General features: G+C 40.6%; 1 protein-coding gene across 3 annotated transcripts in view; it reads right to left on the bottom strand.

Moving 5' to 3' along the window:
• Positions 1-16,056: 16,056 nt before the first annotated feature.
• Positions 16,057-17,023, bottom strand: part of LOC103710637 (histone deacetylase complex subunit SAP18) — a 28,466-nt gene continuing 27,499 nt past the window's right edge. For all 3 annotated transcript variants that reach the window (XM_026806050.2, XM_008796455.4, XM_008796454.4), the window contains exons 6-7: positions 16,383-16,457; positions 16,057-16,300 (exon numbers count right to left, since the gene is read on the bottom strand). In XM_026806050.2, coding sequence (XP_026661851.1) covers positions 16,268-16,300; positions 16,383-16,457 — 108 coding nt within the window. In that variant the 3' untranslated portion in view covers positions 16,057-16,267. The remainder of the gene's footprint in view (positions 16,301-16,382; positions 16,458-17,023) is intronic.

Below are 17,023 nucleotides of genomic sequence, written 5' to 3'. Positions count from 1 at the left end.
TAAATAAGAGGATTCGATTTTCTATTTATGTTGCATTGCTGGGTTTAACAGATCAAGGCTCATCATGGGCCAAAAGGTCAAAAATACATATCCAGGTGCACTAAATACATATGCACTAGGCTCATTATTCGATTAAATATTTGGAAAGATACACAATATACTAAACGATAGGGTAACAACTTTGATTTGGAGAAACTTATATGATGGAGCCATCACAATCAAATCTTTGTATTCCTTGAAGCTTATTTGGTCACAACAATATCGATAAAAAAAATGGAGAAAGGAAAGAAACGATTTTTGTATTAGAAAGAAAAAGAATTTCAAAGTTCAAAAATAAGTTTTCCATATTTTATAACTTTTATTGAATAAATACTAAAATATAGATATGTAAGAATAATAAGTTTTCTAAAAGCTCTCGTTATAAGAAAACAATGAATGATGAAATTAACACTTGTCTATGAAAATATTCAAAAAAATTACCAATAACCAATTGTTTATGAATGTTCTCAAAAGAGTATAAGACTATTTACAATTGATATTATCATTAAAAATTGAATTGTAGAGAACATGAGGTGCATGGCACATAAGTATTATTAGTATTCTTTAGAAAGCAACCTTGAAGCAATTTTTTTTGGATTCAAGAGTGGTATGAAATTGGATTATGATAATTACACTCCATATTTACTTATTACAATCTTGGTCCCGTATTCATGGAATCCATGGCTAGCATGTGAACATGCTTGACGTCTAGATTGAAGATCATTGATGATGATAAGCAAATTTTAGCATAGCAGAATTGTATCCTACTCTAATATTATCTCACTTGTAGTAGGAAATAAAAAGTCACTCTTCTACAATGGTGAAATTAATTGATTGCCTCAAAAAAGCAACTTGAAGCCGCAATATTAAGGTTTTAGCTGCATAAGGCTTCAAATCTATCCCTTGGAGCAATACTTGATTAGACACAAGTTATAAAAGTGTAGACAACAAGTAGGATTGTAGGTGGGTTGGGTCAACCCATGACCTGCCCTAATCTTGGCCTTATTAGACCTGACCTTATTTATGTTGGAAGGCCCATGGGTTCAGTTAGATTCAAAAATTAAATATGTTCTAAACTTGAAGTTAGATTTGGGTCTTGTCTGTTTCAACGCAACCTAACCTAACTTGGTCTGTGTATTATCTGAATCTAATTTGGGGCCATAAAAAATAGGCTTGATCCAACTCGAACCTTATCTTGTCTAACCCTAAAATCTGAATCAAATAAACCTCTTATTCTTTACTATAAATATCTTTTCTGATTCATTGAATGAACTCTCATTTAAACTAGTTGCTCTTTTCTCATCCCAACAGCTGCATCTATGATCTATTTCACTTACTTACATATATTTAAATATTCATATTTCATTGTTTGTTTTGGTAGATTCTCATTCATAATACCCTCAAGTATATGAATATATATTTTAAAGATAATAATTTGTAATCTTAAGAATGATCAATTACTTGGATGTAATTATAAGTTTTTGGATGAAAATTCAAGTTTAAGTTAGCTCTTTTAGTTTTATTTAATTTTTTAGTATTTTAATTTAACTATTTATTTTTATTTTTTAGCTATAAAAAAAATAACTACATGCTTGATTTGAATTGCAAACCAAACCTACCTCGGTTTGGGCCCAAATCTGAACAATTCAGGTGGATATAGGTTATACTTGACTTGGATCAGACCTGAGTGGCTTGTGGGTAAGGATATGCCAAGGTTGGATAGGATCAATTTAAGGGTAAAATTGAAACCAAACCGATTTAAATTAGTTTCCTAAAATTAAAACCGACACCAAACCAATCGTTTATAAAAAGTGAATGAAATTGAATTGAAAAATTCATTTTGGTTTTAGTTTGGTTTATTGGGTTGCAGAAAACTAATTTTAGGTCTGTCGTATTAGGTTGAGAAGATATAGGAATTACTAACTTGAAACCTCTCTTTATTGTATTTCTCACTAGAAAGGCATTAGAATAGGAAGTCAATCCATCAATTAGAAAATAGAAAAAAAAACTAAAAAAATAGAGAGGAAAGAAAGTGGTAAGGACCCGATAAGGAGGTTTCTAGTGCCGAGCTTTATGAGGGATTAGTGAGGCTTGAAAGAGATGAGACACACAATGAGGCATGAGGGCTTGAAAGAGATAAGATATGCCATGAGGTACGAGAGAGACATCTCCCCTACGTCATGGCCGCTCCAACTATCGAGAAATGACATTGTTGGCCTGTCATCTTTGAATTGGCGGAATGAGGGGGCTCCAATGGTTGTGACAATACAAACACATGAAAGGAGAAGAAGAGATGGTGAGAGAGAGGTTGATGGGCGGTTGTTCGAGTGGAGAGGAGAACTGCAAAAAAGAATATGGGTTAGGGTTGAACCACTAAAGGGACAATACAAACACACAGGCATATATATACATATACATATACATATACATATATATATATATACATATACATATATATATATATATATGTATGTATGTATGTATGTATGTATGTATGTATGTATGTATGTATGTATTATATTAGTTTTTCGTTTTGGGTTGGTTTTCTAAAAATCTGAACCAAAACCAAATGGAATATTTTAGTTTGAAATTTTTTAAAATTAAAATTAAACTGATTATAGAAAAATGATTTAAATTTAACCAAAGTGGCTAGTTTGGTTTGCATTTATGGTTTGGTTAGTGTTTTGCACACCTCTACCATTGGGTCTAAAATCATTCTCATGGACCTAACTCAACCTATTCGACTTGACCTAATCAACTCGTGGATTGGGATCGGGTTTAAAATCATGATATAAGATTGGGTTTGACTTGGGTCAAGCATGCCTGATCTAACCAACTAGGTCGGTTCATGGGATGGGAGGCCTGTACAGCCAACTCAAGCATGAAGCCTTTTGGTTGAGCTTGGGCTAAGATTTTAGGCTCTGCAGGCCAGGCCAAGCTTAGAAAATAAGCTTGTTTATTAAATAGGCCAAGTTAGGGATTAAAATCGGCCTCGAGCCAACTCGGCCTAGTTATTTTAAATCCTAGGCTTTTATGACTAAAGCTTAGGTTTTGTTAATACATAAACTTAATGGTAGAAGATCCGTAATCTTAGAGTATATAATTTTAGTTATTGAGTATTAAAATTGCTTTAAAATTCTTAGTTATTTATATTTAAGAAGCCCAAGGCTTGGCCCAAAACTTGAAGCATGAGTGAGGGCATGGCTTGGGCCTGAAAAGTAGGCATGAATTTCGAGCTTGAGTCTAAGTAAATTGTGTTGATTTTTGGGCAAAGCTTCATCCAACCTCTTTTGAACGTTTTTAAAATCTATTTCTGGTGTTTTGATGTGTAATAAGAACAAAAACAAGTAAAGGAGAAGAAGTAAGAAACTAAAAAATCAACACAAAATAATAAGCCCAAACAATAGTGAATCCAAACTATATATGTAATCTTTCAATTTTCAAGTCAGATTTTCTATTAGAGAAGCTAGATCAATGTGATCAACTTTAGAGGAGGCCATGACAATGGTTCGGGATGTAAGGCAAGAAAAAGTTGGAAAACTAAAAGAAAAAGATGGGTAAGGATGACTAATGGACCTCGAGCTTAAATAAATATTGAGAGTACTACCTGGGAGGGCCTAAAGGTGAGGCACCTTTTCTAATCCTAGGCATGGAGGCATAGTCTTATACTCCTTATGTAGAAAGGGCTTAAGCCATGTATAGGTGCGTGGTGGCTTGCCGGAGTTCTAGAAAACGAAAGTTTAGTCCTCCCCAGTCGTGCACATCCTAAAATACTATAATTAGGCTTTAGATAGCACAAAGACATTTTAAGATATTAGATCAAGGGTCTTGAATCCTAAATAGTCACTTACATTTCCAGAAAAAAAAATAAAAATCTATGCATTAAGCTAAAATAGGCAAGAAAAAAGAAACACAAGTAATTATATCATTTAGGAGAAAGAAGTTTCATTCATTTCAAGTCAATTACATGTTATTGCTTAAGATCATAAGACCAAAGTAAAGAAAACGCAAGTTGAAAAGGAAATGGAGCTTCTTTAATGGTTGATCGGCACAATTCAACTTGCTTCCTTCTATTTGGAGAAGATCCTAGAGAGATTTTCCTAGCTTGGACTTTTTTTTGCTTTAAGCCTTCCTAGATCTTAGGTAGGGGTTGCTCTTTAGGTTTGGAAGATCTTAATCTTAGAAAATTAAGGTAGAAGAAAGAAGAGGGGAAGCTAAAGGAAAGTGAAACCTAAGCTTGAGTTAAGAGGAGGGATCAAAGAACTAGAAGAGACTAAGCAAAGAGTCAAAGAATATGAGAGTGGTCTGATTCTCTCCTCAAAGAGGGTATTTATAGCTGAAGGAGGGAAGAATGAATTGTGGCATTTGAAATTTTTTAAATTGGAGAGGGGTAAAGATGATGCCAGGTGGTAATCAATTATTGGCTTAAGAAGAGAGCTATAGATCAAGGCTTTGTTCAATAAATCGGATCTTCTTCTAGATTTAATAGCTAGATGTTTTTCTTTCTTTGAACTTTAAAAAGAAAAATTAATTATTGCACAAAAATATCATATTTGTTTGATATTCTCCCTATTTTGTTTATTGTTTTATAATTTTTGGAAGGATTTTTAGGTTTTTTTGGTGATTTTTGCTAGTAGGAGTAGAAATGTCTAAAAAATGTGAAATTTTAGCTGGACACTAAAGCTGTGGGGGAGGCCACTTTTCAATTTTCAATCTAATATGATTTTGTTTGATCTAGTTTCAAAAATTATCAAATTTATACTCGAAAGTGGGGCTAATCAATTTGCATATGAGGAAAATTGATCAAATTAGGTTTGGATAAGTCTAATTAGACACTAAGATCATTTATTTAGATGGAGGTGTAATAGTTTGGGAATCAGATCATGTTAGTTGACGGACTCTTTAGGGATTTCGTCAAACCCTGCTCTTTTTGAAGATTTTGAATTTAAGGAGACTTTGATTACTTCTTTTATAATAAAAAATTTGATAGAATACATGGTGAATCCATACGATCAATTTGATCTCCTTTATATGGACTACCTTTAGAGTAACATTATCCAATATTTGGACGTAATACTATGGTTGCAATTAATTATTATAGAGTTAATTTTTGAGACTTGACAATCTATTTTGCTAGACAACCTACCGCATACTTCTTAATTACATGTTTTAAAATTAGCCATGAGGATGTTATAATATTTGAACCAAGAGGGCAATTAGGAGCAAGAGATGTATCCAAATCTTTGGATTGTAAAATTTTTAAAGATTATCTAAGTTGGAATGAGAAATGTAGAAGACATGGAGATATCACTAATGTAGAAGGTACTAATGATTGGGTTATTGATGTTGCATCCCAATTTACAAGTATATTATCAAGAACAAAAATTATAAGAATACTTGTTACCTCCAAAGCAAAATATGCCCACTTATAACGACCATTCATCCCTTAAGGTGAGATTAGTATTTTATTATGGAAGATAAAAAAGTAAAGAGAAAAATGCTTTTTTGTATTATAAAACTTTTGGGGTACAAGAAAGCGAGTCAATGAAGTTCAAGATGTAGCATTTTAGTTAATAATGTGGAAAAATTGTGTAAAATCAGAAAATTGCATAGACAGAGCTTAATGCCATCCGCCTTTGAGTGTCACGTGATTGCATGTGACTTGTAAATATGCTAACGTGTCAAATTAAAAAGTAAATAACTTTTAATATAGGATAATTTTAAATGATCATTTAACATTGCCCTAAAGTCCTCCATCTCTCACATTCTATTAGTACTAAAGCTTCCTCTCCAATGTTGATTTCAGTCTCATCTACCAAGCATGCTACTTGCTCGACAAAATCCTCCGCCCACCTGGCCCTTCTGGAAAATTGCCATCAATATGAAGAAAGGGACGATCGTGATATTTGTGGTTGAGGATTTTTCCAAATCAAAGGGGCGGCTACAACAATATCAAAGCTAAGAGACAATATTAAAAAATAAGATTTATGATTTGAGATATTAGGGTTTCTACATGGGTGGATTTAAATTTTATATATGGCATAAGTATCTGATTCATTCAATGTTGATATATTGAAATTTGTACTCAGTCAGTTGCTTAAGTATTGCATTTTCAATTTAAATAGGTCATTGTACAATTGTTCAACGAACCCCTTATATCTAGTTTAGGGTCCTACAGTGGATGTTAATGTGCTAAAAATGTGATTATATAATGGTTAAGTGAAACTCTTATGTCTAGTCTGGGGTCCTGCATTGGATGTTGATATGCTTAAAATGTCGTTATATAATGGCTTAGTGGACCTCTTATGTCTAATCTAGGATCCAACGTTCGATGTTGGTATGTTAAATAGGTCATTATCTAATGGTTTGATGGACCCGTTTGATTTAAGGATTCCTGAATTATTTTATATGAATGGCATTTGTGTTTACATGAATTTTTCATCCTTTGCAGAATAAATGGAGTTGTTATAGTTATTATACATCATGGTAGCTCATTTGTCAACCATCCATCATTCGATTATGTTGGTGGATCAGTGATAAGCTAAATAAGTTAGACAATCATTGATAAGTTAAATAAGTTAAACGAGTTGGTTTACACTAATGTGGCAAATGTGCATTGTATAAAGAAGGCACTTCCAATATAGCTTAGAGTTTTATATGATGACCAACAAGTTTTTGAGACATTTAGTGAAGTCAACCATAGGGGTACAATGCATCTTTGTACTGAACATCAGATGGACATGCTTGAAGTCATAGATATGACTCAATGTGCAAGTCTATCTAGGATGGGTGAGAATGTGGGTGCTAGTTATAATACTGATCATACTAATAATGCTGATAATAATGTTGATAATCCTGATAATAATATGGACAGTGATGTCGATAATGATCTGATAGGTGCTAATGATAATACTAATAATGCTAAATCTGACAGTGATTTAGTGGATATGGATGTGAAACATGCATATCCAAACTCTTAATAGTGATTTTAAGTTAAACATGCACATATACAAACACTTAGGTCTTTCTAATCAATTCTTAAAGGATATGGTAGAAGGAAACATGCCTGAATCTAATTATTTTGATTCTAATGGTGATTGTTATGGTGTTAGAAGAAGTTATTGAAAGTTTGAAGAGTTTAATATTTGGACATATTTGAAGGATCTAAAATTTTCAAATGGAATGAAGTTTGATAATCATAAAGAGTTTAAAGATGTTGTAAGGACATATGTGGTATTGAAAGGATATATTTAACATTAGGTTGAAAAAGAATTCCAGTTCTTATATTATTGTTGTATGTGTTGGTGGGTGCCGATGGAAAATATTTGCTTCATGGATGAGTATAAAAAAGTCGGAAGCTAGATGCTTGCTGAGAGCTCCACAAGAACTCTCGCATATACCACTTTTGATGTAGGCCATGACCAATAGGACTGGGGATTCGGTTGTGCATAGTCAGGGTAAGCTCGTGGAAGCAAAAGAGTTTGCCATATTTGGTTGCAGAACCGATTAGGGTTCAAACTACAAAGGAATCCAACTAGGACCTAAACAAGCCCTCAATGCACCTCGGATAGGAATTGGAATTTTCTGATGTTACAAAATAGTAATATAAAATATTTTAAGTTTTAAAATAAATTGTGACCCTAAGAAAATAAAATAATTCTAGTAGATGGCTAATCTAGAAGTAGAAAGCAATTTTTTTATTAAAAAAAAACAAAAAAACTAAATTAGGATAACTAGCTGGAGTTTTATCAACTATAATCTTGATCCAACCACAGTCGTTCCAATCTTCTCTCAAACTTCCCACATATCCACTAATGTTGTAACAGCTTCTAATAGGTTCGTTCATAGTTGTATAAAGGCTACCATAGAATATAGAGGAGCAGAGTAATGACTAGTTCGCTTATAGGGGCGATTGCGCCAAAAATCGTGCACGACGGAGATGGAAAAGAAAGCAACTTTGGCAAGATGGCTGTGGCAGATGCCAGGGGCAAGGGATAGGCGCAGCCGGCATGCGGTGAGAAACCGATGGCTCAGGCGAAGCCCGGGGTCTGGGCGACCCATTGGCCTCAGTCTCAGAGGTAGAAAAGCTTCGGCAAATGTTCTTGGTCATCCTAGAGCTACCGGAAGAACCAATAGAAGCATCACGGTGGGAGTGGGATGGCCTAGTGGTGGTGGTCCATAGCCTCGGTCGCCTGGTGCCGGCAGACTGTATCCAAGGACGTAGCGGCTCGAGGGAAGATGGAAGCAGAGGTGGTGGTGGTGCCCCTCGTCGACGATCACATCGGGATTGGGCCCTCACTGGCGGGCCGTTGGTGGTGGGGGGCCGTTGGTGCCCGACTTCGTGTCGGGGTTGGGCGCCATAAAGACGATAGTGGTGTGGTTCCGGCTCCCCCAACTGCTGATGGAGCACTGATCTAGTGAGACCATCCTTCGGATAGCTGCGATGGCTGGTCAGTCGCTCGCTATCGACAGAGTAACGGAGTAGCAGTGGGTGATGGGTTTCACCTGGGTGAAGGTGGACATCAACGCCGCCACATCGCTGCTCCCTGGTGTTTAGATCAAGAAAAAGACGAGGGTGTTGTGGCAACCCTTCGTCTACGAAAATATCTTGGAGGATGGGCACCTGGAGGCAGTGTGTCGATTTCCAGCTCCGACATAGGCGGAGGAGGGGCGAGGTCGACAGAGGCCCACCCCTCCCATGGTGGTGGAGACAGGGGGTGACCTCGGTGGGCTGAAGTCCAGTTCGGGGGAGGAGATCCGAAGGCCGTTCTTCGGCCTCTGATGGCAATGTGGATTAGGCCGTCGCGAGCAGTGAGGGGACTGCCGTGGCCGAGGAAGACGACCGAGTCTATGCCTGAGTCGTCGTTGTCTTGGCCGCAATCATCGGTGGGCCAGCCGAGTTCACCCGAGTCTCCGTCGGACTCAGACGGCTGGCAGAAGCCGACGAAGGTGGCTCGTCGGCGGTCGCCACCAAAGGAGCTCTCAGCCGGGGAGGGTGGTGACTCCGGGTCCAACTTTGGGTCGTTGCGAGAAAGGAGCCAAGTTGGCACTGGCTTTGACCCACTTACAGGCCTGGTCGACTTGGTGAAGGAGTTGGGGACAGCTGGGCCGACCTAGAGATCCAAATGGTTGACGCGGTCAGGCCAGTCCAACAAGAGGCCCAGAAGCCCAACATCAAGCCTAGGCTGGGCCAGGCTACAGGATGGTGGCCCGAGAGTGTGGGTCGGGCCTCTCTAAAGAAAAGCTCGGGCGCGGCCAGTGTGCCCGAGGCGACCGGCCCCAATGCCCAAGGTTGGCCTGCTAAGAGCCTCCAAGAGGGCCTACCCGGGGTTGACCTAGGAGTGTCGCCCATGTCCAGCAAAGCGAGACCCGACCGAGGCTCGAGAGAGGTGGAGCTGCTAGATCCGCCCACAGCAAAGGCGGGTCTAGGCAGGACCCTAGCGTCGGCTTCCCCAATCCCTCCCAGGCTGTGCCGGAGAGCAGCCTAGTGGAGGGGCCAGACGTGGGAGGGTTCGTGTTGCCCGGAAGCAGGGTTGCAGTGGCCCAGGTGAGCCGGGTGACTCAGGGGCAGCGGTGCAAGCGGCGGGTTGTGGCGGTGGTGGCTGCCGGCAGGGAGGCTATGAGCAGGGCGATGGTGGTCATGGGTCACCCCACTGTTGTGCAATGGGGGAAGGCTGCAGTGATGAGGGTGGTATCGAGCGTGAGCGAAGAAAGTGAGCAGCGAGTTGGGCGGGCCCACGATGGATTGGAGGACCCTGAGGCTCTAGGGGTTACAATCAGGGCCCATTCATCAAGGTAGTGCACCATGAATATTCTAACATGGAATTGTAGGGGGGTAGCCAAGCCTTCCTTCATGTTTTCATTTAGGAGACTGACCTAGGTGAATGACCAGAAAATTTGCTTCATATGTGAGACACGATTGTCTGGAGACGGTCTCCGTCGAGTGCAGCGTCGCTTGGCAGCTGATTGGGAGTCCTTTATAATGGAGTTCCAAGGATTAGCTGGAGGCATCTTGGTGTTGTGGAAGCAGGGAGTAGCCACTATGGATGTTTTCCGCAACTGCTTACAACAGGTTGTAATGGTTATTTAGAACCTAATGAAGCTCCATGGGTCTTATGTGGTGTGTATGCTAGTACTGACTATAGAGTAAGGAGAGTTTTCTAGAATAAGATCACTAACATGGTTTTCCAGGGCATTCTGATAGGAGTGGTGGATGACTTCAACTGTATCCAGGGGCCCAATGAGAAAAGGGGTGGCAGGGCTTACACCTACTCAATGGACAAAGGGAGTTTCGGGACTTCTTGTCGAGGAATAGATTAGTGGATCTCGATTTCTTGGGGCCGAGATTCATCTGGTGCAACAACCAGTCCGATAGATCCAGGGTGTGGGAGCGGATTGATAGGATCGTCGCGTCTCTGTGCCGGGTCCTCCTTTTCCCTACCTACCAGGTTTGTCACTTACCCCAGATAGCTTCGGATCACTATCCTCTATTGATTTCTACAGCTTCTCGCTCCAGTCACTACAACCCATTCTGTTTTGAGAAAGTGTGCCAGTCTTGGGACATTGTTCAAGAGGCGTAGGGGTGCCGGTACGAGGCAATGCTATACAGAAGGTGTCGCGCAAGTTGGAGCTAACCAAGCGATGACTCCATCGATGGACTTGGGAGGTAGTGGGCAATATCTTTAGAAGATTGGAGGAGGTGGAGGCCACGATTGCTGATCTTTAGGGGAGAGAGGATAGGGGTGGAGAGCTCTCAGAGGCTGACATGGTGGTCCTTCGGCAACAGCTAGATACACATCACTCTCTGTTGTGGTAGCATGAGACCTTCTGAAGACAGAAATTTAGAATTCAGTGAGTGAAGGAGGGAGATCGGAATACCAGATTCTTCCACCGGACGACTATTATCAGAAGACAGAGGAATACGATCCACTCCTTAAGAGTCGGGGCAGGGTAGCAGGTGGAGGAGGAGAGTGTAGTCAGACAAGCCCTAGTCGATTTCTTCAGATCCAGATGGACAGAGGACTGTGGATTAGAGTTAGCCGGCCAAGTCCCGAGGCTAGAAGTCAGTGTTGGAGTGGCAAAGAATGCAGTCTTGATTCAACCAATAGTAGATACGAAGGTGAGGGAGGTTATCTAGGCCTTGGCGAAGGATAAGGCCTCTAGACCAGACGAGATTTCTTCCTTTTTATTTCGAAGGTACTGATGCATTATTCGAAGGGCAATGGTGGAGGGAATCCGGCTATTCTTCAGCAGGGCAGTGATGGTAGATGACTGGAAGGCCACCGACATTATCCTGATACCGAAGTGTCATAATGCAGCAAAAGCTTAGCCACTTTAGGCCCATTAGCCTGTGTACCCACTCTACAGAAAATCATGGCGAAGATTATGGTAGGTAGGATGAAGCCTCTATTGCTGAATATTATCTGCCAAGAGCAAGAGGCTTTTTTGAGGGGCGGAAATATTTCTGATAATGTTATACTGGCCCAAGAGATGATGTGGGACCTACGCTGGGCCCGAAGAAGTAGAGTCGGATGGCAGTCAAGATGGACATAGAAAGAGCTTATGATAGGATCTGGTGGAGTTTCCTCAGGCGAGCTATGGAGAGCTTTGGCTTCCATGAGATCTAGATAGATTGGGTTCAAGGTTGTGTGCAGGGGCCGAGCTTCTCCATCCTGATCAACGGTTCACCGTCACCGTTCTTTCAGTCCACCATTGGGCTTTGGCAGGGTTGTCCCTTATCCCCATACTTATTCATTATTTGTTCTGATGTGCTTTCATGTGCCTTGCGGATAGCTTGTCGAAATCGGAAGCTGGAGGCATATGTTTTAGCTCCTGGTGGCCGACCAATCTCTCACCTCTTGTTTGCAGATGATTGCCTCCTACTAGCCGGGGCGACAATGAGGGATGTGCCGGCCCTTAAAGGTATACTGGCGGATTACTGCGAGGCTTTAGGGCAGAGAGTGAACTTTCATAAATTGACCATCTGCTTCAGCTCGAGCACGGAGTTGAGGGCGAGGTAGGAGATCAAGGAGATCCTGGAGATGTGAGAGCAGGAGGGGCCGTGGAGCTACCTAGGGGTACCTATCACGAGGAGGAGGCTACAAGTGTCTAAGTGTTCAGGGCTGGTACAACTAGTCCATGATAGGCTGGAGGGCTAGAGGGCATCATCTCTATCTATGATGGGTAGATTGATGCCAGTCAGGTCAGTTTTGTGTTCCATGCCAATCTATCTTATGTCCAACATCGTTGTTCCTAAGGCAGTACTGATGAGGGTCGAGCAGCTCCTTCGAAACTTTCTCTGTGGTTCGCACGGAGGTGGCTATGGGGTGCACTTGTTGGCTTGGAAGCGGGTTTGCACGCCGATCCACGAGAGAGGATTGCAGTACAATCCCTCCTAGGGAGGCAAGAGACGCTCATTGCTCGTCATGCAGTGAGATTTATTCTTGAGCCGCAGGGTTTCTAGAGTCAGGTCATGGCAACTAGATCCGGTCGAGTGCCTTAGCAAATACCAGATGGCTGATTGGCGATGGGCATAGCTTGGATGTCATGGAGGACTCGTGGCTGGATTCTCTTCCTTTGAGACTCTGTTCGACCATGGTCAACATTGAGGCTGTGGAGGGACTCCGGGTCTTTAATCTTCTTAGCCTAGAGGGGGCGAAGTGGGATGTCAATAGGATTGGTCAGTTATTTGGCAAGCACCTTGTAGAGTGTGTTCGATCGCTCCCAATTTCGGGATGTGCTGGCCTGGATGTGAGGATTTGGAGCATATCTTGTAGAGCTAATGTCAAGGTGGGAGATGTCTTCCGCGCCCTTCAGCCAGAGTATAGGCCTGGGATGGATTGTGCTTGGATCTGGAGCTTCAAACTCCATCCGAGGGCAGCATTATTTCTGTAGAAGGTGACCTAGGAGTGCCTGTCGACGAGATTGGTGCTAAGCAGAAGAGGATTGGGCATTCAACCCCAGTGTCTGGATTGCTGGGTGGATGAGAGGGTAGATCATGTCGTGTTCCAGTGTGTGCGGGCTAGGGCGGTCTGGAGGCTCGTCGAGATCCCACAGGATGTATGGAACGGGATGGGGCTTTTCCTACATGCAATTTGGCGGTGGTCCGGCGCCCCCCAAATGCACCAGATGGCTGTTGGAGAGACCTGCATAGCTTACCAGATCTAGCTGGCAAGGAACCCTCGTACTTTTGGTGAGAGGAGTCTATCCCCGAGATTCGTCGTAGAGCGCGCTCGAGCATAGGCAATAGAAAGCACTCATGCAAGCTTAACACATAGGCCTTTAATCACTCGGGATACCTGGGGGCCCCATGCTGCTTAGGGAGTGCCTCCTATGGAGTTTTTTACCTAGGAGCCCCACCTTCAAGTTTCCTCAAGGTCAACTTCAATGGATCCCTACTGGACGACGACATGAGAGGTGCTGCTAGGTTTGTCATTAGGTGCTGCCAGCTTGATTATATTTAAAGGTGACTCGGCCAATGTGATCAGCTGGATCTAGTGTGGCTCGAGTGGCGGTGGAGAGGAACACCCCCTACTTCAGGAAATTTGGGCTATGGTAAGTGACGGTGTGGCCTTTCAAGCTAGATATGTATTCAGAGAGGCTAACAGCGCTGTGGACTGGTGGCTTCTTATGTGGCTTGTTACTCCGGGGTACCCTGTAGGCTAAAGAGTGAGAGTTGCCTAAAGCACTCTGAGATTTGTTGTTGTCAGACTTTATTAGGTGTATCCATACTCGAACTGTCTGAAATGCCCGCTTTACACATACACACACAAAAAAAGGCTACCATAGAATCGTACAATATGAGACAGTGTCATATTGTTATAGAGAATTTTTAAAGAGAGTTTCAAAATTTATGTTATTTAGATTGTCCATTTTTTTTAATCACTTGATATATAAACTAGAGGTCTCTAAATTATATATTTTTTTGGTGTGTAAGCAGTTTCAAAATAGTAGATCATATCCAACTGCTTGGTCTAAATGGACTCAGATAAAATAGTTGAAAAGTTCGGTTTATATGCTTCGTGGCCGTACTTAACCCGAGAACCAAGTATCTTAAAAGCTGAAATGGATTGAAAATAAATTCCATAATTAGATGCAAAGTTTTATTGGGCTAAGTTAAACGGATACCAAATTCAAAAATCCAACCCAATCATTATCATATATGGATGTCTTTGTTTATATTTTAACATTTTTCTTGTTATTTCCTTGTGCCAATTGAACAGTAATTTTCATTTTTCTTTCCTTTTCAAGATATCCTCAAATTCCTTATGCTTCCTATCGAGGTGAAAGTACTGATGGCTATACTAGTGAAAGAATTAGTGAGACAAACAAGGAAGTAAATCAATGATTTCTGCTCCTCATCTCGTCATCGATCTATGCTTATAGCCATGTTGTTTTACATCACATTCTAGCTAAGGTAAAGTCAATTTAGATAAAAAAATTATCCACCTATTTTCCGAGTCTACTATTGGGTATTGGTTACAGGGATGTGAATTGGATTTGGGTCTGAATTTATTATAATTTAGCTTTGGGTTGGATATAGCTAAAACTAATCCAACAGTGACATTCAAACCAACCTAAACCCAGCCCCTAGACTAGCAGCTCTAGATGGTACTTATAGCTGCCATCTTCAAATTCTGATCTGATGTTTGGTTGTTTCCCTGTATTCTATCTCTTTCCTCCTCCTAGCAAGTAGCTACAATTGCAAGGATGGTGATCTTTTTTATTTTTTGAAATCACTTGGATTTCATTTAGTAAATGAAATAATAGAGCAGGTCAACCATGGTATGGTCGCTAATAAAGGACTCTTCTATGTCACACTTACAGCATGTCGACAAGCCATCGAGTTCTTATTGTCCAATGCAGTGTCCACACAGACGAGCTCATCTCAAACTGCACTGGAATAGTTCTTTGGTTGCCGTGGAAGGGAAAGGAATGCGGAGCTTTTTCAGCAGGATATAATGGAACCTATGCAACAAGTTTATAGAGCACAATCGCTTGCTCCAAAATTTTAATGCCCATCAAAATAGCAAACTTGAGAGGTGCCAGCATCTGGGACTGCAGGATTCCTCTGCATTGAATCACTGTCACTTGGAAGCCCTCACAACCAGATTCTCTTAAGATCAATTTTGATGGATCCATGCTGCGCATGGATCGACGAAAGCTTCACAAGTTCTTCAGCCAGTAAAGATCGTTTTGGAAGGTGATTTCACCACTGCTGCAACCTGGATTAATGGGATTGAAATATAAAATTCAACAGAACATATGGTATGAAATAAACATACAACATCATTTACTAATTTCATGGTCGCGAGTAACACAGCACCTGAGGAGGCTGGCAAAGCCTAGTAGCTCTTATTTTCATACTCGAGAATGCCTTGGAATTATAATATCAGAGACTTGAAATTTGGCTCTGATATTATAATTGATGACTGCTGCAGTCTAACATATTGCACAGAAGCAATCAAGTATGTTTAACTTCCATCTGTTGAACAAGCCTGAAAGAACTGTCCTATAATTGGAAATGAATAATTTCCCGCACTTACAAAGTCATCGACAATATCTGCATGGAATTTACAGAACATATGACCATATTAGTCAACTACAACCTTCAAAACCATCATGTCAGGCCATGCAAGAGCATTTTTAGGCTTTGATTAACCTGCGGCCACAACTTTGTACCCGTGTTCGACCAACTTCAAGAAGGCTTGCTTTCATTCTTTCAAGATGAGCAAGGTCGCTGTTCAGTAATGTTATACTATACCCGCGTTTTTCAATATGTTATAGCCATCGGCATGATTAGATTGCATGGTCACTTGCAGATTACGTTCATGTGAAACAAATCATGAGCAATAATGCCACCCACATGTTTTGAGGGTTGATGTTGGGTATGTATCCACTTAACATTCTTGTTGCAATTTGAGCTCTTTTTTTCTCACTCAAGAGCAGCTCCTTTGTTTATATATATATAATTTGACCCCCTTCCCCATTCAACAGAAGTTGAAGTTAAACACATGGTAACACAAGATTACTTAAAAAGCCAAACACTTGTAAAATACTTTTTTAGTTTAAAAACAAATTTAACATGCTAGATTAATCAGTCTGGTGTGCTCGTTCAGACTAATAACATATATGGTCCTTGCCAGCAATTCATACAAAACAGTTGTCATCTGGAACAAACCATGCCTTACCATCAGCAGATATTTCCACTCTTTGATTATGCCCATCTCTAGAGGATCGCAACACTCAAGTAGTCTCCAATCTTAAAAAAGAAAAAGTGAAATAATCAGAGAAACATCTAAATTTACTCAGAGTGGCATTACAATTTTCAATCTGATACCTACCTGAAAGCTCAGTTCTGCTAGTGTCTTCACATCATCCATTCGTCTCCCATTTCCATATGAATAGGTCATCCCCACCTTCAAAATGAGAAAAAAAAAGGAGAAAAACGAAAGCTTTATAAGCAATGATACCATGTGCATGCATGCAAGGTTCATTTTTAGTTATGAAAAGGGTATATTTCTGATTGATACAGGACTTTTCTCTAGCATGATAGTAATGCAACAGAAAACAGGACCATGGAACAAATGAAGAGGCAGATTAGGTTTACATGTCAACCTCCTTAATCCATGTGGACAATATTGTCTGACTTTGATTAGATAAAAATTAAGCCAATGTTAATGCCAAGACAAGATGAAAAAAGTGGAGGGTTCATTAGTTCGACAGCTAATTATATAACTATAACCATCTAGCCTTTTCTCAACTATTTAAAGTCAGTTTTATGAATCCTCCTTCACCACCTTTGATGTTGTTCCAAGTTTCTCCATATTTTTCCACACAACCTTAATACCTTAGGTCTTCTCCTTTTCTTACCACCTTTAACACAAACCAAAGTACCCTCGCTTGTTGTAGACTCCCCAGATCTATGTAGTACATGTCTATACTATCTCAATTAATTTTCCATCACTTTGGTCCTTAATTTGTG

Source organism: Phoenix dactylifera, unplaced genomic scaffold (assembly GCF_009389715.1).
Source record: "Phoenix dactylifera cultivar Barhee BC4 unplaced genomic scaffold, palm_55x_up_171113_PBpolish2nd_filt_p 000090F, whole genome shotgun sequence".
Classification (NCBI taxonomy): domain Eukaryota; kingdom Viridiplantae; phylum Streptophyta; class Magnoliopsida; order Arecales; family Arecaceae; genus Phoenix; species Phoenix dactylifera.
Note: the sequence above shows the minus strand (reverse complement) of the source record. Positions and strands in the feature narration are given on the sequence as shown.